The sequence below is a fragment of the Lygodium microphyllum genome, chromosome 12 (assembly GCF_053477565.2).
Source record: "Lygodium microphyllum isolate KBCC chromosome 12, Lygodium_microphyllum_v1.1.10, whole genome shotgun sequence".
NCBI classification, from domain to species: domain Eukaryota; kingdom Viridiplantae; phylum Streptophyta; class Polypodiopsida; order Schizaeales; family Lygodiaceae; genus Lygodium; species Lygodium microphyllum.
Window position 1 is genome coordinate 78,161,381 of NC_141146.1, and position 25,790 is coordinate 78,187,170.

The 25,790-nt window shown below is 41.6% G+C and overlaps 2 protein-coding genes and 1 pseudogene across 2 annotated transcripts; all 3 read left to right on the forward strand.

Moving 5' to 3' along the window:
• The first annotated feature begins 1,802 nt into the window (after positions 1 to 1,802).
• On the forward strand, positions 1,803 to 2,904 carry LOC148027948 (uncharacterized). Its single transcript, XM_087689895.1, has one exon. The coding sequence runs from the start codon at positions 1,822 to 1,824 to the stop codon at positions 2,902 to 2,904; it is 1,083 nt and encodes a 360-aa protein (XP_087546021.1). The 5' UTR covers positions 1,803 to 1,821.
• A 1,052-nt stretch (positions 2,905 to 3,956) lies between these two features.
• Positions 3,957 to 4,496, forward strand: LOC148027949 (uncharacterized; annotated as a pseudogene).
• Positions 4,497 to 5,243: 747 nt separating this feature from the next.
• Positions 5,244 to 8,514, forward strand: LOC148027950 (receptor-like protein kinase THESEUS 1). The gene has a single exon (XM_087689638.1). It carries the CDS (start codon positions 5,411 to 5,413, stop codon positions 8,024 to 8,026), a length of 2,616 nt encoding a protein of 871 aa, XP_087545764.1. The 5' UTR covers positions 5,244 to 5,410; the 3' UTR covers positions 8,027 to 8,514.
• The last annotated feature ends 17,276 nt before the right edge of the window (positions 8,515 to 25,790 follow it).

Sequence of the window (25,790 nt, forward strand, 5' to 3'; positions counted from 1 at the left end):
TTGCATTGTGATCTCGTGATGGATGCCAAATGAGTTTTTCTGTGTTGTGGAAAAAGCCCACAGCTTTGGGACATGAAGAGGCCTTGAATAAAAAAAGCAGACGAGCCAGTAATATGACGATTTTAACACATTTCCTTCCAATGAATGCAAGACACGTCAGCCTTTTTTTTCATAGTTAGAAGAGTCTCCTTATGTGCTTAAACTGGCCTCTCCTATAACAAAGAAATGTTGCTAATTAGGGGGACTGTCATTTTTTTGGCCTCCTCATCGTAGGCCACCCTCACACCCGGCCTAGCTAGTATGGCATTGGGGTGACCCGATGATGCCTTTCCAAAGACAACGTTAGGCTCGGTTCAGATGGAGACGGCAGATCGTGTGTTGCCGTCTCCCACCCAACTAGCAATCGCCATGTGTAACAGAGTGTTCAGACGACGCGGCAGGTAGAGGAGATCACGTGTCCACGTCACGCCCGAAACTATCTCAATTTCTTTCGACCCCCCACCCCACACGAAAGTTGAGAATCTGATAGGCCAGCATTTGCCAGCCTATTAACAATAATGGTTTTACATAAACGGCTTGATCTTTAACGTTTGAGAGATCCCAACGTTAAAAAATCCTAACGTTTGAATATTGTAACGTCCTTTGTAGCACTATAAAGGAAACCCTTTCCTTTGTTGTCACACATTTGTTCTTCTTTCTCTTGAAGTTTCCCTTGGAGTTTACTCACTTGAAGGTAAGGCGTGTCACCCTATGTGTATCATTTTCAAAGCTTTTTTTCCTTTACCTTCTTGAAAGTATCTGGTGTAGAGATTGGTCGCCGTATGTGCGCGTAGTGAGTGTCAGAAGGTCCCCAAGAACAAAAGAACTCTACTTTTTACACAAAAACCAATGAAGAAAGCTTGCACGACATGAACAAGAGACCAATTGGGTGCAATCTCTCCCCATGCCTTGTGTGAGCACTCCACAAAGCATGTATTTTATATATTATTCATCTTCAAGCTCAAGAAATAGCCCAATTTACAAAATAGCACGCTTTTGCTTTTGAGTTTGCTTTTGTGCCACTAAAGAATTAAAGCTATTGGGCGCCCAAGAAGTCAGGCAGTATCCAAATACAATGTCCAATACAAATATTTAAATCGTGCGTCCATGCGCATACAAAAATAATAAATAAATATCAAGCGCTTTAATAAATAAGCGCGACAAAATATAGGCGCCATGCCTAAGATACGCGCCCATCAAAAATTGATGATAATTTGAATACACGCTATCCTCCAATGCTTCCCAATGCCACTGTTGCTTGCTCTACACATCAACTGAAGCACTCATAATTGTTAGAAAAATAATATAATTAAACCGACAAAAGTGAATACCTAGCAGTCTTCAGCTACAAAAATAAATTGGTTAGAAATCAATCCTAACCTTAATTTATTACGAGTACGCACTCTAAACTCATAAACGTTTATTAATTTAAATATGTATTTTGCGGAATCATCTGCTATGGAATCACCCACGTACACATAAAATTAACAAAGCGCCCGAAAAGGATAGACGTCCCCATCGACTTTTCGCAAAAAGAATCCACTTTGTGTATGAGCCCCGGTAATAATAAAATTTTACGGAATCCACCGCAAAACCTCACGGAATCCACTGTGGAATATGTCTCCTAGCATCAGTATCTTCTTATGTTTATAAGTACAAGCGCAAGTGCACTTATGACACGAAGGTACTTTTACTTTTCAAGCCCATATATCAAAGCGTATAAGTGGATATTTATTACCTCTTTGTTAATTGGCTCCCTTTTTTCTTTTATTTTTAGGTAATATGGACAAATGCCAATTCGATTCCCATGTTGATGGTGAAGAGAATGCTATCTCTCAACCCATGTTCTCTCAATCCACTTACTATCCCTTCTCAACCTCTCCTTTCTTCATATCCCCCAATGGCTTCACCACCATGTTAACATCCCCCTCACTTACCTCCCCCTTCTTCTTTAGAACACCCCCCCCTCCCCCCCAACACTTGGCTCCTAAACCACCAAGCTCTTCTCCTCAAGCACCTCCTAAACCACGGAGCCCTTCTCCTCAAGCATCTTTGTCTACTTCACAAACCATGGAGAATGGTCCTAGTCCGAACCCAATGGCTTCTCAACCCTCCAAACCTCGTGCTAAACCTTCAACGAAGAAGGCCCTAGAGCTCGATAATGAAGTAACAAAATGTGCTTCATCAAAGAAGCAACGTACCACAAAGAAGAAAGGTGTAGTGAACCTTATCGATGATGATGACAATGACACCAAGGGGAAAGGCAAGTGGAAGGATTTTTGGGTCGACCAACTCATTCATGTTCGAGGCGGCATGAATGAGGAATTTGGAAACCCCCAAAAACAAGGTGTGAACCTTTGGGCCAAAGTAGCATACAAATTGTCTTCTACTTACCATGACTTTGACAAAGACACTGAAGCATGTCAGAAAAAGTGGGTTGCAATATTAGGTCAATACATGATTGATAAGGCTCATAATTCAGTGTCTGGAAACGACAGGCGTCACACTTGCAAGTGGTATGATGTGGTGGATGAATACTATCATAGCAGGGCATCCGTCAATTGTGTCTCCCATGCGGCATCTACCACCTCTAACCATAATATGGGTGCTATGGGGGAGGAGACAATTATTGAGGGAGACTCTCAAGCAAACCAAAGTAAAGTTCAACCATCTTTGTCTTCATCTCGTTGTACCACTCCTAAATGTGAAGATTCTTTGGCTAACATGGCCGAAATTGGTCGAGCACTTCTTGATCATCTCAAGGAGACTTCACTTCAACAAGAGGCTATAGAGAATAAGTGCCTAGATATCCTTGCACAATTCCAAGCTACGATGGCTGGATTTCTTGATCAAGCTAATAAATAAGTCAAAATAACTTGTAATGATTGAATCTTTATTAACGTATTAACTTGTCAATAGTTAGCTTGTGCTATCAATGCTTGCTATAAAAAATAACATAAGGGAATATTTAATCTCACTAATATATATGTGTGTATTGAAGACCTAATACAAGGGAATAATTCTTCTCACTAACATAGATGTGTGCATGCAGGTTAAAATGGTAATCTCCAAAAAGATGGCCTTATTTTGTGCATGGTTGTGCTCCTTGGCAATCACAGAACTTCTTGTACCTAGCCATTTGCACATTGATGAGGCCGTGCTACAAATGTGGTTGCATCTAATTCAGTGTATGGGCCGTTCAAGAAATGTTGCAAAGACAATTAATCGTATGAAGGGCCATGAGCATAGAAAGGCTTGGGCTTATGCACGCCCACAACATTTTCTTGAACATTACTTGCTAGGTTCTTACTCGGCAAGTATGTTTAAGCAACGACTTCGCATTAGTAGAGAGACTTTTCATTACTTGTGTGGTAAGCTTGCTCCACAAATGGAAAAGAAAACTACTAATATGTGAGCCACTTTAAGTATTGGTACACGTGTTTGTCTTGCTCTTCATAGATTGGCCTCTGGCACATCATTAGAGGTCTTAGTAGATTTGCATGGGTGTGCAAAGAGCACTACTTGTGGCATAGTCATAGACTTTTGTAAGGCCATCCTCAAATCGGGCTTAAGGGATGCATATATCAAGTGGCCATTTTAAGCTCGATTTGAGAAGTTAGCCAGGGAATTTGAGAGGTATCCCTTATGTCATTGGAGCAATTGATGACTCACATATTCCTATCATTGCTCCAAAGGAGAACCATGAGGATTACTTTAACCGTAAAGGATTCCATTCTATTCTCTTGCAATTAACAGTTGTAGCAAACTACTCTATATGGAACTATGATATGGGGTGGGCTGGGTCAATCCATGACTCCTTAAACTTCACAAGAAGTGAGCTAGGTCAAAGATGCACTAGGGGTGAGTTGGGTAACGATTGTTTGGTAGGAGATTGTGCTTACCCAACCCGATCATACATGTTAGTGCCCTTCAAAGGATGCAAACAAGGCTTATCACACATGAAGTATCATTGGAATTTCATTCAATCTAGCACTAGAATGCCAATGGAGCGAGCTTTTGGTATGTTAAAGGCAAGGTTTCGCATATTATTGAAGCGATGTGACATGGATCTACACCATGTGCCAGAGCTCGTAGCTGCTTGTCTTGTGTTACATAATATTTGCATATGCCATGGTGACTCTTTTGACATGGAGTGGGTACACGAGGTTGAGGCAAGCTTATAACTTGGTAGCTCAATGAAAGAGGATCAAAGGACAACAGCAAGCTCAATGGTTGAGATACAAGCAATTCATCCTGTCCAAGCAAAAGATGCAATGGAGCGAGCACAAAGAGATGACGAAGGTGGTGGTGGAGCTATACCAAATGACTTTGGTTCTGGGGCTGATCAGCGCAACAACATTGCAAGATCAATGTATAGAGAATATGCAAGGAAAAAAGTACATCAAGCATTTGGTGACAACATTTCGAAAAGCCAGACATCATCATCTTCCACCTAAAAAAAACAGTGTTGCTTCATGTATTGTCCACTATGTTATTTGGCAGCAACTGATGCACCCTCTCTTTCTAGATCAATGTCATGATTAATCTTGCTTTTCAAACATGTTTGTAATTTGAAGTCTATAACGTGAGATAATATTAACTTTTCAATTCTTCACACATTGCACACTTATGTCAAGTGAAAAAATCTTGAATCTTCCGCCGCCGTCATGTGAACACAAGGGCGGCGGAACATTAAAAAAAATCTTTTCCACGTATGTCGTGTGAACTTAAGGCCAGCTGTAAGGATACTTTTGGATCTTTTTCCACCTGGAAATGCACAACCCAACCCTCAACTTACACCGGCCCCATCTGAACCCACCCTTAGTAAACTTCGTAGATTGATACGGACCTAAGCGGCAAATTGCAAAGAAAAGTAAAGCACGATGTGCACGGAAGCCAGAAGCAAGCCACCAGTGGGAGAGTGCCACGTGGGCAAGAGCCAGGCGGGCAAACTCCACGTAAGCCGAGGCAGGCAGGGGTGCCACGTTGGCAAAAGACGGGGGCCAAAGTCCAGGTAAGCGGGCGGCGGGGGTGCCACGCGCGCGCCACGATGTGGGAGGTGGGTGCGGCGGCAAAGGCAGCGGCGGGCCTGCAGGGAAGTCCCGACTCCCCCCTTTCTCTCTCTCTCTCTGTGACTGACAGCCGCAGTCCAGTCATGATAGATCGAGCTGGAGGTTAGTAAGGTGAAAAAAGAGAAGGGAAAAACAGAAAAAGTCAGTATTTTATCACAATCATCTCCTCTCTCTCTCTCTCTCTCTCTCTCTCTCTATCACAGATACACACTCTCTCTCAGACATTCTCTCAGCCAGTTTCCGGAGCACTAACGGAACGGGCCCGGCAGCGCGCGCCCGACGTCAGTAGACGGACCGTCATGACGGCGCCGCTTGCCTCCGTCTCCCACTTCCTCTTCTTCGGCCTCCTGCTGTGGCGCGCCCTCACGTTGACCGTCGTCCGGGCCCAGGGCAACTTCGCCCCGTCCGCCGCTTACCTGCTGGACTGCGGCTCCCCGACCAACACCACTGCCGATGGCCGGACTTGGCTCTCCGACACCTCCCCCTCCGTCACTGCCGCTCTCGTCTCGTCGCCGTCCGGCTCCGTCGCCGCCGCGGCGCCTTCCGTGCCCCCGTCCCTTACCACCCCCTACGCCCCGCTCCTATCGACGGCCACGATCTTCCCCAACGCCTCATCGTACCGCTTCCCGGTGCCCACGTCGCCCTCCCGCTTCTGGGTCCGCCTCTATCTCTACCCCTTCTTGTACCGCGCCTACGACCTGAATTCCGCCGTCTTCTCCGTCGCCGCCGACGGATTCACCCTCCTTTCCGACGTCCACGTCGCCTCCTCCATCCAATCCTCCAGTGCACAATTCCTCTTCAAGGAATATTCCGTCAACTGCACCTCCGACACCCTTACCCTTTCCTTCCTGCCCCGCCCGGGGTCGTACGCCTTCATCAACGCGATCGAGGTCGTCGCCATGCCGGCCGACATCATCCTCGACGACTCGAGCCCCCTCGGGCTCAACACGCCGGTGCCGCTCGGGATGCCGTACACAGCCGTCGAATGCGTCTACAGGGTCAATGTCGGAGGCCCCTTCATCTCTCCCACGAATGACTCTGTGGGTCTGTTTCGGACATGGCAGGCTAATGAGAGCTTCCTATTCTCCACCGCCGGCGTCATGAATGTCTCCACCAGCAGGTCCTCTATCGTCTACACACCCCCGATCCCCTCCTACTTCGCCCCCGCCGTCGTCTACAGCACCGCGCTGCAGATGCAGGACTCCGGCTCCGTCGAAAACTCCTTCAACATTTCCTGGGTCTTCCCCATCGATCCCGAGTTCCTGTATGTCGTACGTCTCCACTTCTGCGAGATCGTGTACAGCTCGAGCGGCGCCCGCATCTTCGACATCTACCTCCAGAACCAGACGGCCTACCGCTCCCTCGACCTTGTCAACATCAAGACCCAGGATCATGTCTACTTCAGGGACTTCACTGTCAACTCCACAGGGGGCATCACCACGCTGTGGGTGCAGGTCGGCCCGACACCAAATGCTGCTGCATCCGACAACAATGCCATCCTCAATGGCATTGAGATCTGGAAGCTCAACAACACTGCTGGAAGCCTTGATGGGGCCCTTCCCATGGAGCCCCCCACTCCAGACTCTGGGAGTGCTGAAAACATGGGAGCTATGGTGGGAGGTGTTGTGGCCGGGGTTACTGTCATGGGGATCATCATCCTAACAATCTGCATTTTCTGCAGAAAGAAACCAAGGGCTTACAAGAAAGCTCCTCCTGCCTGGCGTCCTCTTCCTATGCATGCTGGGAATTCTACTAGCATGGCTAGCAAGATCTCCATGGTGTCACACAAAAGTGCCACAGGGAGCTATGTTTCCACTGCCACCACAAGCTTGGGCCGCTACTTCTCGTTTGCAGAGATACAAGAAGCCGTTAACAACTTTGATGAGTCTCAAGTGCTCGGCGTCGGTGGGTTTGGAAAGGTCTACAAAGGGACTTTGGATGATGGCACAAAGGTGGCAGTTAAGAGAGGAAATCCCAGATCAGAGCAAGGCATAACCGAGTTTCAGACAGAGATAGAGATGCTTTCCAAGCTGAGGCATAGGCATCTGGTCTCTTTGATAGGATACTGCGAAGAGCAAGGTGAAATGATACTGGTTTACGAGTACATGGCCAATGGGCCTTTGAGAAGCCATTTATATGGCACAGATCTGCCTCCTTTATCTTGGAGGCAGAGGCTAGACATATGCATTGGAGCTGCCAGGGGTCTTCACTACCTTCATACAGGAGCAGCTCATGGTATCATCCACCGTGATGTGAAGACAACCAACATTCTGCTTGATGAGAACTTGGTTGCCAAAGTATCAGACTTCGGCCTCTCTAAGACTGGACCGACCCTCGACCGCACCCATGTCAGTACAGCCGTGAAAGGCAGCTTTGGGTATCTCGATCCGGAGTATTTCCGGAGACAGCAGCTCACAGAGAAGTCCGATGTGTATTCCTTTGGAGTGGTGCTAATGGAGGTTCTATGCGCCCGCCCTGCCATCAATCCTGCTCTCCCTAGGGACCAGGTGAACATTGCAGAGTGGGCAATGCACTGGCAGAAGCTCAAGAGGCTCCATGAGATTGTTGATCCACACATTGCTGGCACTGTCAACGAGAAATCTCTGATGAAGTTTGGGGAGACTGCTGAAAAATGCTTAGCAGAGCAAGGGATAGACAGGCCTTCCATGGGTGATGTGCTGTGGAACTTGGAGTATGCGCTGCAGCTGCAAGAGACAGCCATGGCAGCCGAAGCAGCAGACCCAGCAAGTCGGAATCAAATCTTGGAGATCCCTGTGAGGATTCCTCCACAAGAGCAGTGGGATACAAGTGGGGTGGATGGTAACAGCATGAACAGCCTGCCAAGTGAAGAGGAGTCCGAGGACGTGAGTGCAAGCGCGGTCTTCTCACAGCTAGTGAATCCCCAAGGCAGGTAAAGCAACAATAGGGATATGGCAGCACGAGCTAGAAAGAGAAGGGGCTCATCACAGGAGGCAAGCTAGCAACATAATTAGCTGCAATGCAGGTCAGCAGGGCCTTTCTTGCAATGCAAGACTCACTTGTCCCAGCCATGGCAAGCTTCGTCAGAAACATGGAAACACAGTCACTTTGCAGGGGACACTCGATTCTTTTCCAGGTTTAGTGATTCTTTTAATTCCTCCAATTGACATTGGCTGTAGTAAAGCTTAGTGTATTGTTTGCAAGTCACAGTTCCCAAACAGAATAAAGTTTACAGGTCTAGAGACTCTCAGCATTGTCTTTGCCTTAGCCTTCTAGGCGGGTGTGCAAGGTTGCCATTACCTTGCCAACCTGTGTAAACACAAACAGGAAAAACCCTAACCCATTCTGTGGTGATGGGGCCATTCTTTTAAGAACAATTGGTCACCATAACCTTTCTGTCTATGATTATTATTGGAATGATTGGCCTTATTTAACTTTTTCCAATCTTTTTTCTTCTTCTTTTTTTGGTTTAAAAGGTTGGGCAATACATTTATCTATTTATATGTTCAAACTCTTTTAGATGCAAATAAATATTCGCACTATCGCAGAAGCACAACCCCGGGTATGAATTCATGCACCCACGAAACTCAACCCACACTCATACCAACTAGGCTAACCTACCCCCTTGGCATGATCAGACTTTTTTATATAATGCACATTGTCATATCGGCGTAAACAAGATAAAAGAGAATAAACAATAGAGTAAAAGGGACAATAGAGTGACATTTAATGGTCACATATTGGATCTTTTATATCAAGATGATCTATATAAGATTTTTCAACAATTAAACTATATGCATCATAGAACTCTCAAATAGAAGAATATACAGTATTTTGACATTATTACATAGAGTGCCATTCCAGCAAGCACTTTGAGGTTTTGTAAAATCTAAAATATAAAAATTTTTAAATGGTTCAATTAAACACGTGTTTAATGTATAGGAATGTTTTCGATATAGCTTCAAGTAGCTAAAAATGATGCATCCTTTGTGCGAACACGAAATTGTGGTGGGGGTGTGCCTTGCTTTTGGGGGGGCTTAAACTCTATTAACCCCTTTACCATAGAGAGTATTGTGAACTCATAGCAAACCTCAAGAGTCATCTCATAGAAATTGGGCCATAAAAATCAAGAGAAGCAAGAAAAGTACACTCATTAGTTCACAAGACAAGAGTATAGCTTGTTTCCTTTCCCTTCATCCCATTTATGCAATGAACTCATTCTAGATAAGAATTACACAAGTGCATGAGGCTTTGTAGGATCTTCTATAAGCTCTTGTGACAAAACTATACTAATAGAATATTTTCATTGGAGGTACGGTGAAACATGGAATCTCCAAATTCATCCCAAGCCTTGGGAGGGGGGGGGGGGTGTGATAAACCTGCACTCGTTACGCACTCAACACGGCACAGAAAGGTAACACGATATGAGCTCAAGGTATACTCTTGTATTATTCAATCCAAAAGCGGGACAACATAGACACATCCCAGGACTACACCCTCGTGACGCCGCACATAAGAGGGTTCACCACTGGGCATAGGGAATCACACGTAGAGTGGAAACAAGGCAGGGCTTTGAGTCACTACTACTCCCTATATAGGTGCAATCGGTAGCAACGGCATGGTATAGCTACAAAGCCCTTACACTCACCCCCGCTACTGGATTGCTGACCTCAGCAATCATAGGGTAGCGTTTGTTATTTGACTCATCCGGGGTCTTAACGCAGCTTTTCCTAGCAAGCTGGTCAGTGTCTGCCGGTCTAAAGGGACCGCGGGGTCTTAACACAGTCTATACTATCAGACTGGCCAGTGTCTGCCGCACTAAGACATTGGGGCTTTTTGTGATGATTGCTACCGTGTGAGTCCACCCTCGACTCGATTACATTTGAGGAGTGGAGGCACATTTGAGATCTATGATTGAGAACCGCATTATTTGTTGGAGTATTGGGGCGGCTCAAGGGTCGGTAGAAGGAGCAGGGGGGTTCTCCTCGAGCCAAAGGGCGAAGGCATCCTTTCCGTGTTCACGGGCCTCCGCTTCTGAGATCCAAGTGGCCTCCTTGAGTGGACGTCCGCGCCACTTGGTGAGGTATTCGGGGAAGCCTCTTTGTTCCCGGCGTCGGAGGAATGCTTCTACTTCGAAGGGACCATTGGAATGGAGCATTGGTACGCGCCGTCCCCATTGGTTGTCGGGATAGAACCTGCGCAGAAGACGAGCATGAAATGCATTATGAACACAAACACTGTCTGGCAGGTCCAGCTTGTAAGTGACTTCGTGACGCCGCACATAAGAGGGACAACATAGACACATCCCAGGACTACACCCTCGTGACACCGCACATAAGAGGGTTCACCACTGGGCATAGGGAATCACACGTAGAGTGGAAACAAGGCAGGGCTTTGAGTCACTACTACTCCCTATATAGGTGCAATCGGTAGCAACGACATGGTATAGCTACAAAGCCCTTACACTCACTCCCGCTTACTGGATTGCTGACCTCAGCAATCATAGGGTAGCGTTTGTTATTTGACTCATCCGGGGTCTTAACGCAGCTTTTCCTAGCAAGCTGGTCAGTGTCTGCCGGTCTAAAGGGACCGCGGGGTCTTAACACAGTCTATACTATCTAGGAAGTCTAGCCATCGGGCTTGCTTTGCTGATAACTTGGGTTGGGATTGGAAGTATTTGAGGGAGATATTGTCGGTGAAGACTATTGTGTGCTTGTCTTGAACATAGTGCTTCCATTTTCTAAGGCAGTGGATGACTGCCAACATTTCCTTCTCATGTGTGCTCCACCTTGTTTCAGCATCAGTAAATTTCTTTGACTCATACGCAATGGGGTGCCCCTCTTGGACCAGTACACCCCCTATGCCATAGTCAGATGCATCTGTAGAGATTTCAAAGGGTTTGGTGAAGTTCGGCACCCTTAGGACGGGAGTTTGGCTCATGCACTTCTTCATCTGCTCAAAGGCTTCATGTTGCGCATTCCCCCATGTAAATGAGTGGTCTTCTTTGGTGAGGTGGGAGAGGGGGGCAGTGATGAGGCTGTAATCTTTGATGAATCTTCGACAAAATACTGTGAAGCCTAGGAACTCCCGCACTTCTCTTACAGTTTTCAGTACAGGCCATTTTTGGACAGCTTCCACTTTCTTAGGGTCCACTTTGATTCCATCTGCTCCTACAATAAAGCCTAGGAACTCCAATTCTTTCACTGCGAATTCACATTTTTCCGGCTTTGCGTATAATTGATGTTGCCGCAGTTTCTCAAAAACTTGGCGTAAGTGTTGCTTATGCTCTTCTAAGGTCTTGCTGTAGACTAGGAGGTCATCTATGTAGATAATGACAAAGATATCTATCTCTGGTCTAAAAATTCCATCCATGAGGCCACAAAATGTGCCTGGCCCATTGCTTAGGCCAAACCCTAATACTAACCACTCAAAACTACCATATCGGGTGCGGAAGGCTGTTTTTGGGATATCTTTTTCGGCTATGCAGATTTGGTGGTATCCTGATCTAAGGTCAATCCGACTGAAGTGCTTGGCCCCATGCAGTCTATCTAAGAGGTCTTCCACTAGGGGCATAGGGTATTTGTTCTTTATGGTGATTTTGTTAAGAGCCCTATAATCTACATAGAGTCTAAGTCCCCCATCCTTCTTCCTTACAAACAACACTGGAGCACCAAAGGGGGATTTGCTAGGGCGGATAAATCCTTGTTCTTCTAGTTCATGTAGTTGCTTCTTCAATTCCATGAGCTCAGTGTGGTTCATGCGATAGGGAGCTCGGGCCGGTGGAGAAGACCCTAGAATCAACTCAATCTTGTGATCCACATCTCGTCTGGGTGGTAGACCCTTGGGTAGTTCGGCTGGCATTACATCTTTGAATTCTTCGAGTATTTCTGCCACTTATGTGTTCCTCTTCTGTTGTTTTGGTTTCTTGCCATCTTCTTCTTCTTCTATTGGTCGGATCATACACAGATAGACCATATCTCCTTGTTTGACTGATTTCTCGACTTGCTTTGCACTGCATGTCATGATACATGGCCTGATGACGGTCCCTTGGACCGGTGCTTTTTGGGGCTGGCCCTTTGGTTGGTTTGCAGCTGGTTTTACTGTTTGGCATGATACTCCTGGCTTGTTCTCCTTCATTTGCACCTTGATTGGGGTCCTACCAGGTAGTTGCATTCTTTCGCATGGTACTCTGACGCCTTCTCCTTGCATATCTAGCATCATTTCATTCACACCCTTACCAAACATTGCAATGACATACTTGTCATAGAATTCTAAGCCTAATATCACTTCAAAATCATCCATGGGGATTACTAAGAAGTTGAGTTTTGCTTTCCACTTGTCGGCTTCCACTTGGACTGCAAAGACTTGTTTTACTTCCTTGGCTTCTCCTTGTGCTAATGTTACTGTTAATCCTTCTGGGGCTTTGGATAGTTTCAATCCATGCTTTGCTGCACACTGTGGTGTCATGAAGTTGTGGGTTGCTCCTGTGTCCACCATGATAGGTTGGTTTCCTTCGCCCACTCGACCTTTGATGTATAGATGGTGGACTGCCGCTACTCTGGCTGCCATGCATTGGGGTCGGGCACTAACTGTCCCTACCCTTGGGTGGTCCATGCTCTCTTCACTCCCATTTGGAATTTTCTGGATACGCGGTGGTTGTGGTTCTTCTCCTCCATATGCACAAGCTGCATTCACCCTTGATCCACTCGATGAAGCTGTGTCTTCTATTGGGCATCGGTTTTGGTAGTGTGGACCCCCGCATTTGAAGCATCTGATGCCGGTGGAAGGGCCTGGGGGTCTCCACCATGATGTGTTTGATCCTGCGGGCCCATATGATGTGCTAGGGGTAGGCCTGTAGTGATTGTTTCCCCATCTCCCTGCTGCTCCTCTTGGTACTAATGCGGTTTGGGATACGGCTGTGGTGTTAGTGGTGTTTTGACTCCTTGTATCTGTGAATGCCCCTCTAGGAGCATTGGGCCTTTGGTTCCAGGAGTTGCTGTTGTTGAAGGTGTTGTTGAAGTTGTTGTTGAACCTGTTTTGATTCCCTTGTGCTGTTCTTCTGCCTTCCAGGTCCACCAGTCGTTCGGCCATTCTCATGGCTTCTGCTAAGCTTGTTGGCTCCTGTCTCTCCACATCTCTTCTAGCCCATTCTTGCATTCCAAACAAAAATCCATGTAGCTTAGTGTCGGTATCCATGTTTGGTAGCTGCAGCATGATTTGCCTATATTTGCTGACATATTCTTTCATCTTTCCCTGTGCTTGCTTGAGGTTCCTCCATTCATCTCTCACTTTGAATTTCTCCAGCTTTGGAATAAAGTAGTCCTTCAGCTCTTCCTGGAGTTCTTCCCACGAATAGATTGTGTGGCCCTGCTCCTGTTCTAACAGGTACCAACTGGCAGCGTCCTCCTCCAAGTAAATGGCCGCCACTTCCGCCTTCCTGTCTTCGGTGATTCTTGAATATTTTAAGTACCTATCCACCTCTGCAATCCATTTCTTCAGAACCAACCCATCTCTCTCTCCCTTGTACTTGGCGGGTTGGGGCATCTTGAATTTTCCATAATCATCTTCTGAACTACTGCTATCTTCCTCTTCTTTGCGGTGGTGTTTCTTCTTCTTCTTCTTGTCTTTCTTTTTGCTTCCTAATTCTACTACTTTCTCCTTCTCCTTCCTTGTATCTTGCGCTCTCCTAGATGACTCCTCTCTACCCGTTCTATCCATCTCCTCTTGCATTCGGTGTCTCCTCTCCTCTTCTTGTTGTTGACTCACCCATTCTCTATAGCCCTGCTCTACTTCTAGTTTTTTTCTCCTTTCTTCTTCTTCCTCTTTCATCTGCATGTTCCTCCATATTGACTCTAGCATGCCTGACATACCATCTAATTGTCTTTCTAGTTCGGCCACCTTCTCCTCTTGGGCCACTCTCCATTCTTGTCCCCTACTCTTCTTCCTCTCCTCCAATGTCGGGAGGGTGATGTTCTCCCTTTCTTCCTCCATGTGGTTGGTGGTGGTGTCGACGCGGGGAAGCCGCGATTCGCCTGTGGTGGTGTGGGTCATGCCGCGGGGAAGCCGCATCACGTCTTCAGACGGTGGGATGTCGAGGTTGGGGCGTCACGCCAGGGCGACGCGTCGGGGGGGCGACGCGACGTGGGGCGTCGTGACGTGGGGCGACACGACGTGGGGCGTCGCGCTGTGGGTCGTTACGACTTCGATCTCTTCGGGGCACTGGATCTTTCCTCCTGCTTCCGTGAGCACTCCTTCACTCCGAGCAAGAGTTGCTCTGATACCAAGTGTGATAAACCTGCACTCGTTACGCACTCAACACGGCACAGAAAGGTAACACGATATGAGCTCAAGGTATACTCTTGTATTATTCAATCCAAAAGCGGGACAACATAGACACATCCCAGGACTACACCCTCGTGACGCCGCACATAAGAGGGTTCACCACTGGGCATAGGGAATCACACGTAGAGTGGAAACAAGGCAGGGCTTTGAGTCACTACTATCCCTATATAGGTGCAATCGGTAGCAACGGCATGGTATAGCTACAAAGCCCTTACAGGGGGGGGGGGGGGGGCGGGGGGCGGGGCGGGTTCCAAGTCTCTTAGCACGCTTTTTTAAAATTTTAAAATTTAAACGTGATTAGTTTGGAATTATGATGAGGGTGTAATTAATGACCCACTCCTATATATATATGTGTGTGTGTGTGTGTGTGTGTGTGTGTGTGTGTGTGTGTGTATAGTATGGTGCAAACCAGGGGGCAGGAGGATACAATGGTGGCACCGCATGTAAGCGCTTTGTCTTAGCATTCTTGCACATGGACATTTGCATTCTTGCACATGAACATAGAGAGAAAGCAAGAGAGGAGTTTAAACTTCTCTCTCTCTCTCTCTCTCTCTCTCTCTCTCTATGCCATGGGGGGCCGATGGCCTCCTTCCCTCTATGTCGTGTGGCTCCTAGCTTGCCACCTACAACTAGGCAAAGGAAGCGAGTACACACCCCACACATTGTTGCCATATTTTTGAATCAATATAATACATATGCATTGTAGTTGTTGTCTTCGAAGATACGTTGATGTAGTTATTGCCTTTGAAGATACGTTGATGTAGTCTAGAAAAAGGAAAAATTTAATACATGTGCATTGTAGTTGTTGTCTTTGAAGATATGTTGATGTAGTCTAGAAAAAGGAAAAAATTTGGTTTGAAGGAGTTTTCGTATGAGAAAAGAGTGAACTTAGAGTCAAAATATAGTAGATCTCCTTAGATAGTAAAATACTAGAGCCATTGCCAAAGGAAAATAGTATACATATCAAAAGTAAAATGTTGGGAATATCATTACATAGACTTGCCAAACATAAAGCAATGCTTTGATATAGTTTCAACGCTTAGAGAGCTAGTGAGTTGATTTGTTATCTAGTTTTTCTTTCGAGTCAAGTTAGTTCAATTTAGTTTTTAGTCTAACTTAGTTTTGTGTTTATATTGATGTTGGAGAGAGAGAGAGAGAGAGAGAGAGAGAGAGAGAGAGAGAGAGAGAGAGAGAGAGAGAGAGAGAGAGAGCTTAGTTTATTTGTTAGTTTTCTTTTAAGTTAGTTAATTCCATTTAGCTTTTAGTTTAACTTAGTTTTGTGCTTATGTTGATGTTTAAGTGATAATGTTATTACTTAATTATCAATTTGTCGGGTTGCTTATAATTTGATGTGTGGTGTGGTGTAATGTTTGTTGGTTTGTTGGAGAGAGAGAGAGAGAGAGAGAGAGAGAGAGAGAGAGAGAAAATATATATATATATATATATATATATATATATATATATATATATATATATATATATATATTCAACGATGTGATGTGTGACGTGGTGTAATGTGGGGGGAGAGAGAAAGAGAGACATAGAGAGAGAGAGAGATGTTCAACGATGTGATGTGTGACATGGTGTAATGTGGGGAGAGAGAGAAAGAGACATAGAGAGAGAGAGAGAGAGAGAGAGAGAGAGAGAGAGAGAGTGTGTGTGTGTGTGTGTGTGTGTTGTGAGAGAGAGAGAGAGAGTGTGTGTGTATGTGTGTAATGAGAGAGAGAGAGAGAGAGAGAGAGAGAGAGAGAGAGAGTGTGTGTGTGTGTGTGTGTGTAATGAGAGAGAGAGAGAGAGAGAGAGAGAGTGTGTGTGTGTGTGTGTTGTGAGAGAGAGAGAGAGTGTGTGTGTATGTGTGTAATGAGAGAGAGAGAGAGAGAGAGAGAGAGAGAGAGAGAGTGTGTGTGTGTGTGTGTGTGTAATGAGAGAGAGAGAGAGAGAGAGAGAGAGAGAGAGAGAGAGAGATGTTCAATGATGTGATGTGTGACGTGGTGTAATGTGGGGAGAGAGAGAAAGAGAGACATAGAGAGAGAGATGTTCAATGATGTGATGTGTGACATGGTGTAATGTGGGGAGAGAGAGAAAGAGACAGAGAGAGAGAGTGTGTGTGTGTGTGTATGTGTGTAATGAGAGAAAGAGAGAGAGAGAGAGAGAGAGAGAGAGAGAGAGAGAGAGAGAGAGATGTGGTATAATGTTTGATTTGCTTATTTGTTGGCTCATTTATCTATTTATTAGTTTAGTTTACTTTGATTGAGCTTACCTCTATATTAGTTAGTTTGGTTTGGCTTGTTAGGTTGTCTATAATTGGATGTATGATGTGTTGTAATGTGGAGGTGGGGGGAGAGAGAGAGAGAGAGAGAGAGAGAGAGAGAGAGAGAGAGAGAGAGAGAGAGAGAGAGAGAGAGAGAGAGAGAGAGGGAGGGAGGGTTTTTAGGGGGCAAAGGGGAGGGAGGAATTGTAATGTTCAATATGATACGATGTGATATGTGATATGGTGTAATGTGTGTGTGTTGTGATTAGAGCTTTGATCATGTGATTATGAGTTGATAACAAAGTATTCTTTACACCTCTTGGTCAAGGTTGGTTCATCCCTCCCTTCCGTCTTTCATATGATATAAGATTAGTATTTTGTTAGTAGTTAAGTAATGTTAGGATAATATGTTTAATATATTTAATATCTCTTTTTCTTTCTCCTTGCCCCCCCCAAAACAATGTAAGATAAAAAGGTTTTCAAAGTTTTATATTGTAAAAATTAAAACATCCATATGTATCATTTTTTATCCCTATGATACTAAATTTGTGTCTAATGTTGGCAACATTTCCTCTTTTTAGCAATTTATATAACTAAATTTGCATCTAATGATAGAAGCATTTAGTTTGTTATTTGCATGCAAATGTTAGAGATATTTAGGATTTGCGTAGTTTACTATCTTAAGAGATATTTAGGATTTGGATAGTTTGCTATGTTAAGAGCTAAAAATTTGTCGATTTCTTCTCGATAGACATGATTGTTTTACTTTACATTGTGATGAGTATTGCATGGGAAAAGCGGACTTCTATCCACTTCCACGTATGAATACATTAGAAATTCACACATTAAATACTCAGTTGTTCCTTTTAACTAAGGAACCTAAACAATAGTGTTTCACTAAGTCAATCATGATGGATAGAACCATACAACCCTCATTGGTTCTCTCATGGTTGATTATCCAAGATATGCCATAAATGATTGTGTCATAATTGAAAACCTTAATTTTCATATCCAACTATACCTGCTTTTAAGATTTTATTTATTAATATTTCAATATTACATAAATGGAAAGGTTGAGTTCTCTCTTTTTCTCTCTCCCTCTGTTCCAAAATAATGTAAGATGGAAAGATTTTCAAAGCTCAATGTTTTAAAAAAGGGAACATCCATGTGTATGATTTTTTATCCTTATGGCACTAAATTTGTATCTAATGTTAGTAATAGTTTCTCTTATTGGAAATTTATGTAACTAAATTTGCATGCAATGTTAGAAACATTTAATTTTATATTCGCTTGTAAATGTTAGAGATGTTTAGGATTTGGGTAGTCTACTATGTTTACATCTGAAAATTTATCGATTTATTCTCAATAGACTCATGAGTTTGTAATGTTCCTAGTTTAAAAAACTTATAAAAATAAATATTTTTACTAAGTTAATCATGATGGATAGAACAATAGAACCCTCATAGGTCCTCTCACGATTGATTATCTATGTTACGTCATAGATGATTGTGTCATAATTGAAATCCTTAGCATTTTCATACCCATTTGGCACCTAACTGAAGGAAAAGTCAAAAGAAATGTATTGCTTGATCTTTTGGACTTTATGCATTGATTCTAAAAGGTTAAAGATCAAATTAAGATCACCTTTTTTATCAATGCATCTAAAAAGCTTTGGTGAAATTTTTTTATTAAGAGAAGATTTTTCATTATTTAAAGATGGGCAATACTTATCGATCCTTTCATCCAAACTTTAGACCTAGCTAGAAAATGAATCTTTATTGGTTCATGTTTCCACTAGATAATGAATATAAGTCTAGGATAATGAAGATAGCTATGGTGATCATGGACAAAGCTTAGTATGTTAGATAATATTTGCTTGGTGTTTGTATGCATGCAAATAAATGAATATCCATGTCTATGTAGACCATTAATATGCATCAAAAACATGTTTTGTATTTGTGGCACTAAATTTGTGAACCTAAACAATAGTATTTTGACTAAGGAACCTAAACAATAATATTTTAGAAATAGGTAATGATTTAGTTACCTATTTCTAGAATACTATTAGAGTTTCACTATGTCAATTATGATTGATAGAGCCATAGAGCCCTCATTGGTTCTCTCATGGTTGATTATTTGAGTTATGTCATGGATGATTGTGTTCTAATTGAAATCCTTGCTATTTTCATATCCAACTATACTTGCTTTTGATGCCAACAAATTCTCTATTTTTGCACCTAACTCAAAAAAGAGTAAAAAAACATTTTGCTTGATCTTTTGGATTTAATGCATTGATTCTAGAAGGTTAAAGATCAAAGTAAGGTCACCAATTTTTTCAATGCATCTAAAAGGACTTTTATCAAGTGCTTGATAACCTTCTTTCAACTCAGTAGGTGTATATAGTTATGCTAGAACTCTTTCACCTTTGGGCCAAAATGATGGAAATCTAATCAATGTCGAATATTCACATTGATTATACAATATTTTAGGCGAGATTATACAATGTTTCAAGTGATTGAAAACATATAATTTGATGTTAGTACAATACCAAAGACATTCATTATATGAGCTAAGTACAGTGCTTTGGAGTTTTGCTTGGAATATCACTTGAAAATCTAGCCCCTTAAGACTTCAAAACTTTTTTAAAATTAGATATTACGCATAAGAATGCTAATCCAATGCTATCTAGTATTTTTCACTATTTTTAAATTTTGAGAATAGTTTATATACACCTCAATGTTAACACATGCGTTTTGTGTAGTATAGAGGCTTCTATAGTAAACAAGAATGTATCTACAACAAAGGCTGTGTAGTGCACTCCTAACATGCAAGTGAATATACACAAAATAAAAGAGATCACAAGGAAGAAGGTAAATTGTCATGTGCTCAAGTGTGTTGGAGGGCATGATAGTTCTATTGGTTTCTTGAGATCATTCATCACTTTGATGGGATTGAAAAGCAAGTGAAGACATTGTTTTGGCATCAAACAACTTTGATTTGTCTAAGTGAGAATATTGGTGATTGTATATAGAGGATCCAAAGAATATTGGAAGAGAAATATGAAGGGAACCTTGTTGGAGTAACAATACAAGGCAAGTTAGAAGAAATCAGGGGTTATATAGGAGACATACAAGAACACATTTAGAAATATTGGTGGCCACGTGCTGGATCTTTAGATGATCATGAAGAGAATATCAAAGACCTTATTAACAGTACAAGTCGTCATATAGAGAATGAAGTATGAGAGTTATTTGCTCACAAGAATGAGAGCTTAGTTGCATTGGAGAACATTGCTCTTGATGTGCAACTTACTTCTTTAAAAGTTAATCTTAATAGGTTTTTAGCAATGTTAATATAGATGAATCATCGTGTAGCTGATCTTGTTTGCATTGGAGAATGTTGCCCTTAATTGTGCAACTTATTTCTTTGAAAGTTTATCATGATAGGTTTTGTCCAATGCAACTTATTTCTTTGAAAGTTTATCATGATAGGTTTTGTCCAATGTTAACCCAAGTGAATTGCCATGTAAACTCATCCATGAATCCATAGTTTACTTGATATACGTAATCTTTACAAGACTTCTTAAATGAGTTGTTTGATCAAAATCTCCATTTTAAAATATATTGTCTATCTCTTGCAAATTATAAAATTGTTTTTAAACCATTTTAATAGTGTCTTTTTCCATCTATCTTGAAAGTGAAGTTAAAGTTTATAGTTGAATTTGTTGTGACTTGCACCGCATCATTAAGAAAGTCATGTTCTTAAACTCTATCACTTCATTCTCAAATAATGGATTGATGTGTTACTCATACTCATTTCTTCTGTAAGGATAATAAAATGTTACAAAGAGAAATACAAAAATGACTTGATAATGTGTTTTATCGTAATCAAGTGAGACAAAAAATGAATGTTGCAAAGTCTCAGTTTAAGTTACCTCATGATTAGCTAGCATCCTATTTGTTACCAATATTAGCTAACATGTCAAGTACAACAAGATGATGATGGTGGAATCTCTCACCTTAAGCTACCTCACAATGATAGTATTTAGCTTTTACTTTCGAGTTGATGCTTTAGGACAGCACTGAGTTTAGAAGCAAGCGCCATATATGCATGTGCTCATGTGCTACGAGTCTTTTCCCTTTTGGTCTAGGATATGTTCAATTTTAGGAGTGGCATGTTGAAGTTTTTGCTATGGAGTATGTCATGGACAACCTTCAGTGGCTATTGAATCTTTTGTTTATTTTGTTTTGTTAGTTAGCTAGAGCTCTTTTAGATGGTGATGCTTTTACCATCTGAATGGTCCACATGTATAGCATGCTAGAATCTTGGTTCATTGAATAGTAAAACAACTAAGAGTATCATTAATAATAGCACCAAGAAGTGTTTGATGTGCTTTCATATCAAAATATAGTCCTATGGGATGTCCTTATTGCATGATATGCTCATCAATGGTACATTATGAGCCATTGAACTATTTATTAAGTGTTGAGTAACCTTCTTTCACCTTGGTGGGTGTGCATGGCTATGCTAGAACTAAAGCATCTCTCTTCTTTCACTTTTGAGTCCCAAACACCTTCGAATCTAGGACATCTTTGAGCCTTATATGAGTGATATGTGTAGATGTAGATGAATAATTATCCATTAGTAATGCCTTTGGAGAGAGAGAGAGAGAGAGAGAGAGAGAGAGAGAGAGAGAGAGAGAGAGAGAGAGAGAGAGAGAGAGAGAGAGAGAGAGAGAGAGAGATTAGACAATGCTTGGCTAACCTTTAGTGAGCGCCATGTATGGATGTGCTCATGCATGGTATATGCATTTGCTCATGCATGCTAGAACTAAAGCTTAGATTCTTTCACTTTCGGGTCTAGGACACCTTCGAGCCTAACATACCTTCGAGTTTAGGACACCTCCAAGTCTAGGAGTGATGCTTGGTAGGCCTTTAGTGAGAGTGCCACATGCACATGTAGACAAATGGGCATCTCCATGAGAGAGAGAGAGAGAGAGAGAGAGAGAGAGAGAGAGAGGGAGAGAGAGAGAGAGAGAGAGAGAGAGAGAGAGAGAGAGAGAGAGAGAGAGAGAGAGAGAGAGAAGACAATGCTTGGCTAGCATTTGGGGAGCACCATGTATGTATGCATGTGCTTATAAATGGCCATGTATGCATGTGCTAATGCATGCATGCTATTCCTTTGCCTTTGAGTTGAGGACATCTTTGACTTAGGGTTTGTGATTGCAAATGTGTTTATCACTTATATCTTGAATAGCTTTGAGACTTGTTTGTTGGAACTCTTATATTCTCTTGAAAGTTTCTTATAGTCATGGAACAAAGCAAAGCCATAGAAGATGTTTCAGACATGGTGCTTTCAACTCCATTGAATGCAACAAAACGACATTGACATGGAACAAAGCAAAGCCATAGAAGATGTTTCAGACATAGTGCTTTCAACTCCATTGAATGCAACAAAACGACATTGACATGGAACAAAGCAAAGCCATAGAAGATGTTTCAGACATAGTGCTTTCAACTCCATTGAATGCACTGGATTTTGTAGGATTAAAGAAAACAACAATGACATCATCTCTTTGATGCTCCCCTACTTGGAGCCGTTCCCATGTGTATGGAAGATAGTTCTTTTAGTTGTGCTTGCATCAAAGTGTTATATACTTTTTTGGAGATCATCATTTGTATATTTTATTGGAGCTAAAATCTGGACTCTAAAAGAATAAATGTCAAAAAATGAAAGAAGTGGCAAGGGGACAAGGAATGCATGTTGCTAAATGCATGAGTAGTGCAAGGGTTCGAAGAAATACAAGGATTGCTTCAAGTACTTCACACTTTAAATATCTTGAGACCAAGATGTATGAGTTGATGGAATTACAAATGGGTTTATGTGCACGTGTTGATCATGCACTTGCCATGTACTCAATGGAGTTACATGAACATGCTAAAGGTTTGTATGGTGTGGTGTGTGACAAAGCACACCCAAAGTGTCCTTCAACAAATCTCAATTGATCTAGGTAGTGAAGTAGAGGCATATTCGACAATTGTTTTTGAGACAAGTAGGTAAATGAATCTACTAGTGAATGATATGTGGGCATCGTTTTGGGGGTTTGGAGATGATCACGAGCTTGTGATTTGCAGAAGGGGTTGTTGAGTGTATTTCTTACAATTGCAAATGAATATTAGTAGGTTTAATGTCTTACTACAACAATTGAGTCATCAAATGAACATTTGCAACTAAGATGGAAGACTTGCTTAAGATGAAACTCATAAGGTTCTATTGTCTCGCATATTTTAAAGTGCTTGAGACAATACTTTTTTGTGATAATATATGCTTTTTTTTGTGAAGTTTGCATCAAATGTGCTAAGATTGCAACACTTTTGATGTAACAAAGCTAAATTGAGTAAAATGTATTGAGTACATATAATGCAATGTCTCTTTCTTGATGTCTGATCTATATAAGAATTATTATCTCTTGCAATCTAGAGAGAGAACTTTACTAATTTTTGCAATTTAATGTATATGATGGAGTAATTTTCTCTATAGAGTTTAGAGCAATTCCAATAATCAAGTGACTCTTAGTATATGGTTTAATATGTCTATATTTGATATTTGAATGTGCAATATTTTTAATGTACTTGTATCTGAATTTTGAAAATTAAACCATGCCTTATAAAATGTGTTGATAATAGGTTTAGTAGTCCTATGTTTACTTTGTTTTGTTTGTTAGTTTAGAACAAATCAATCATGCATGTGTATATAACTAAATTTTCTATCTCACCAAAACTTTCTCTCTCTCTCTCTCTCTCTCACTCTCTCTCATGGGCAACCTCAAAATCTTTATAATTGACATGATTGAGCTCCAATTATTGACTCAAATACATGGACTTAACAATTATTTATGTGGAGATTGCTAAAGTGATGAGGATGAGATGTTGCAAGTAGATGATGGGGCCATTATGACATGTAATTGATGACCTTTCTTATTTGGATTCGAATGGAATATTCATGGGTGAGACTTATGTGCAATTTCAAGATTTGGTAGATGGGGATGAACCATGATAAGAATTTTTGAGCTACCAACCCTAAGATGTAAATGTGTTCACAATGTGTGATCAAGATTTGCATTTAGGGTCTAATGCACATACTAAATACTTTTAAGAAATGATATGATTTCTTAGTCAATGCTATTGTCATCTAGGGGAGACACTTAGAGTTGCCTTGATTTTTGGGCTTTTAATGAATTGATTTTCATTGTTTTACACATATTGTGGGAGGGGGAAGAAAATAAGTTTATCATTGACCTTGGGGTTGCATTGCTGCAGTGTTGATGATCTTAAGGGTTTGCATTTTTTATCCTGGAGCATTATATACTCTCAACACTTACATACTTGCTATGCCAATTTCCTTAGCACTCACATGCTTGCATATACTTTGGTATTGTTTGGATTAGTCCATGCATCGAAGGTGGTACTATTTCAATGAGAGTGTTCATTTTGCTATGGTAGTATGTATAAGGCTTTGAGAAACACTTTGTGCTTGAGTAAGACATTAGTTGGCTATTAGAAGCCTTTTTTTTGTTAGATGTTTTATAGGAGATGGTGCTCAATTATTAATGATTTAGTTGGCTTGCATAGATACTAGCATTCATCCATAATTGTGGGTCGTAGTTGGATTGGTTTCTCATTTTTGGTTATTGTATTTGCATCTTTCAAACTTTTTGGCATGCACATGTTCCATGAGCACATAATGACTTCTTCTTCTTCTTCTTCTTCTTCTTCTTCTTCTTCTCTCTCTCTCTCTCTCTCTCTCTCTCTCTCTCTCTCTCTCTCTCTCTCTCTCTCTCTCTCTCTCTCTCTCTCTCTCTCTCTCTCTCTCTCTCTCTCTCTGTGTTGAGGCCAAGTAAGGGAACACAAATATGAACTACAGATCTTCATAATCAGCATGAATGAGCATTCATGTTCATTATGAATAGAACACAAATACATAGGTCCAAAACATCCCATTAGAATAGAACACAATCAATTGAATTGCAAAAGGAGTCTAAGCGGTCTGGTCAATCTTGGTAATAACTTAGGTGATATCCAACTATCTTTGTTGTGTAGGGGTGAAAAGGTGCTTTATAGACTATGATAAATGAAAAAATGGAAGCTTTTGTGTTACATTAATAAGTATTTTTGAGCCATGAAGATTTAGATATGTTGTGTGCATAATGCATAATCAAGATAATCTTATAGGGTTTAAAGCACATGTCAAATACTTTTTAAAAATTGACATTATGTATAAAAAATTAATACTATTTTCACCTAGGGGAATATATTTAGAGTTGCCTTGCTTTTTTAGGCTTTTACTAAATTGATTTGGGTTGCTCTCCACAAGTAGTGGATGGATGAGGAAACATCTACCAAGAAAAGGATAATTCAATAGTTGTGATTAGGTTTCTAGGGTCATCAAACAAGTACATTCATATTTCTTAAGTTGTGCTAAGATAAGTGTTCCTTTAGCCTTGGGGTTGCATTGATACTATGTTGATGATCCTATGGGTTTGTATTTTTTATCATGGAATATTATAAACTCACAACACTCACATACTTGTGCATAATTTGGTATTGTTTGGATTGACTCATTTGCATTGAAGGCATCACTATTTGAATGAGAATGTTCACTTTCTAGTGATATCATATACAATGCTATCACTATAATCTAGTCATAATAAAACCACCCATGATTATGCTTAATATATTGTGTAATTTTAATATTTACTATTTAATGTTTGAATACCATGATAAATTTAATGTCCATATACCTAAATATTAAAAATTAAAGCACGCCTTTGATAAAATGTGCTGATAATAAATTTCATGGATATCCAATCAATATGGGGTGTTTGCATTGAGCAACTGGCAAAGACTATGTGTTGCATGTTCATAGGGATATGCTAAGGTCTACAAGGTGTGAATGAAGACAAATTGCTAGGCTTAGGGCTCAAAGAGCGGTTTTAGGTCATGATAGATCCATTCATAGGGATGTTCAAAACTTTTCATTAAGAGATTCCAAATGGTCATATGGAGATTTCAAATGTCCAAGATCACATGGATGTAGAAAATCATGTG

What these genes read in the sequence shown, in the direction of transcription:
- LOC148027950 (XM_087689638.1), top strand. Translation starts at nt 5,411, where the DNA reads ATGACGGCGCCGCTTGCCTCCGTCTCCCACTTCCTCTTCTTCGGCCTC.
- LOC148027948 (XM_087689895.1), top strand. Translation starts at nt 1,822, where the DNA reads ATGGACAAATGCCAATTCGATTCCCATGTTGATGGTGAAGAGAATGCT.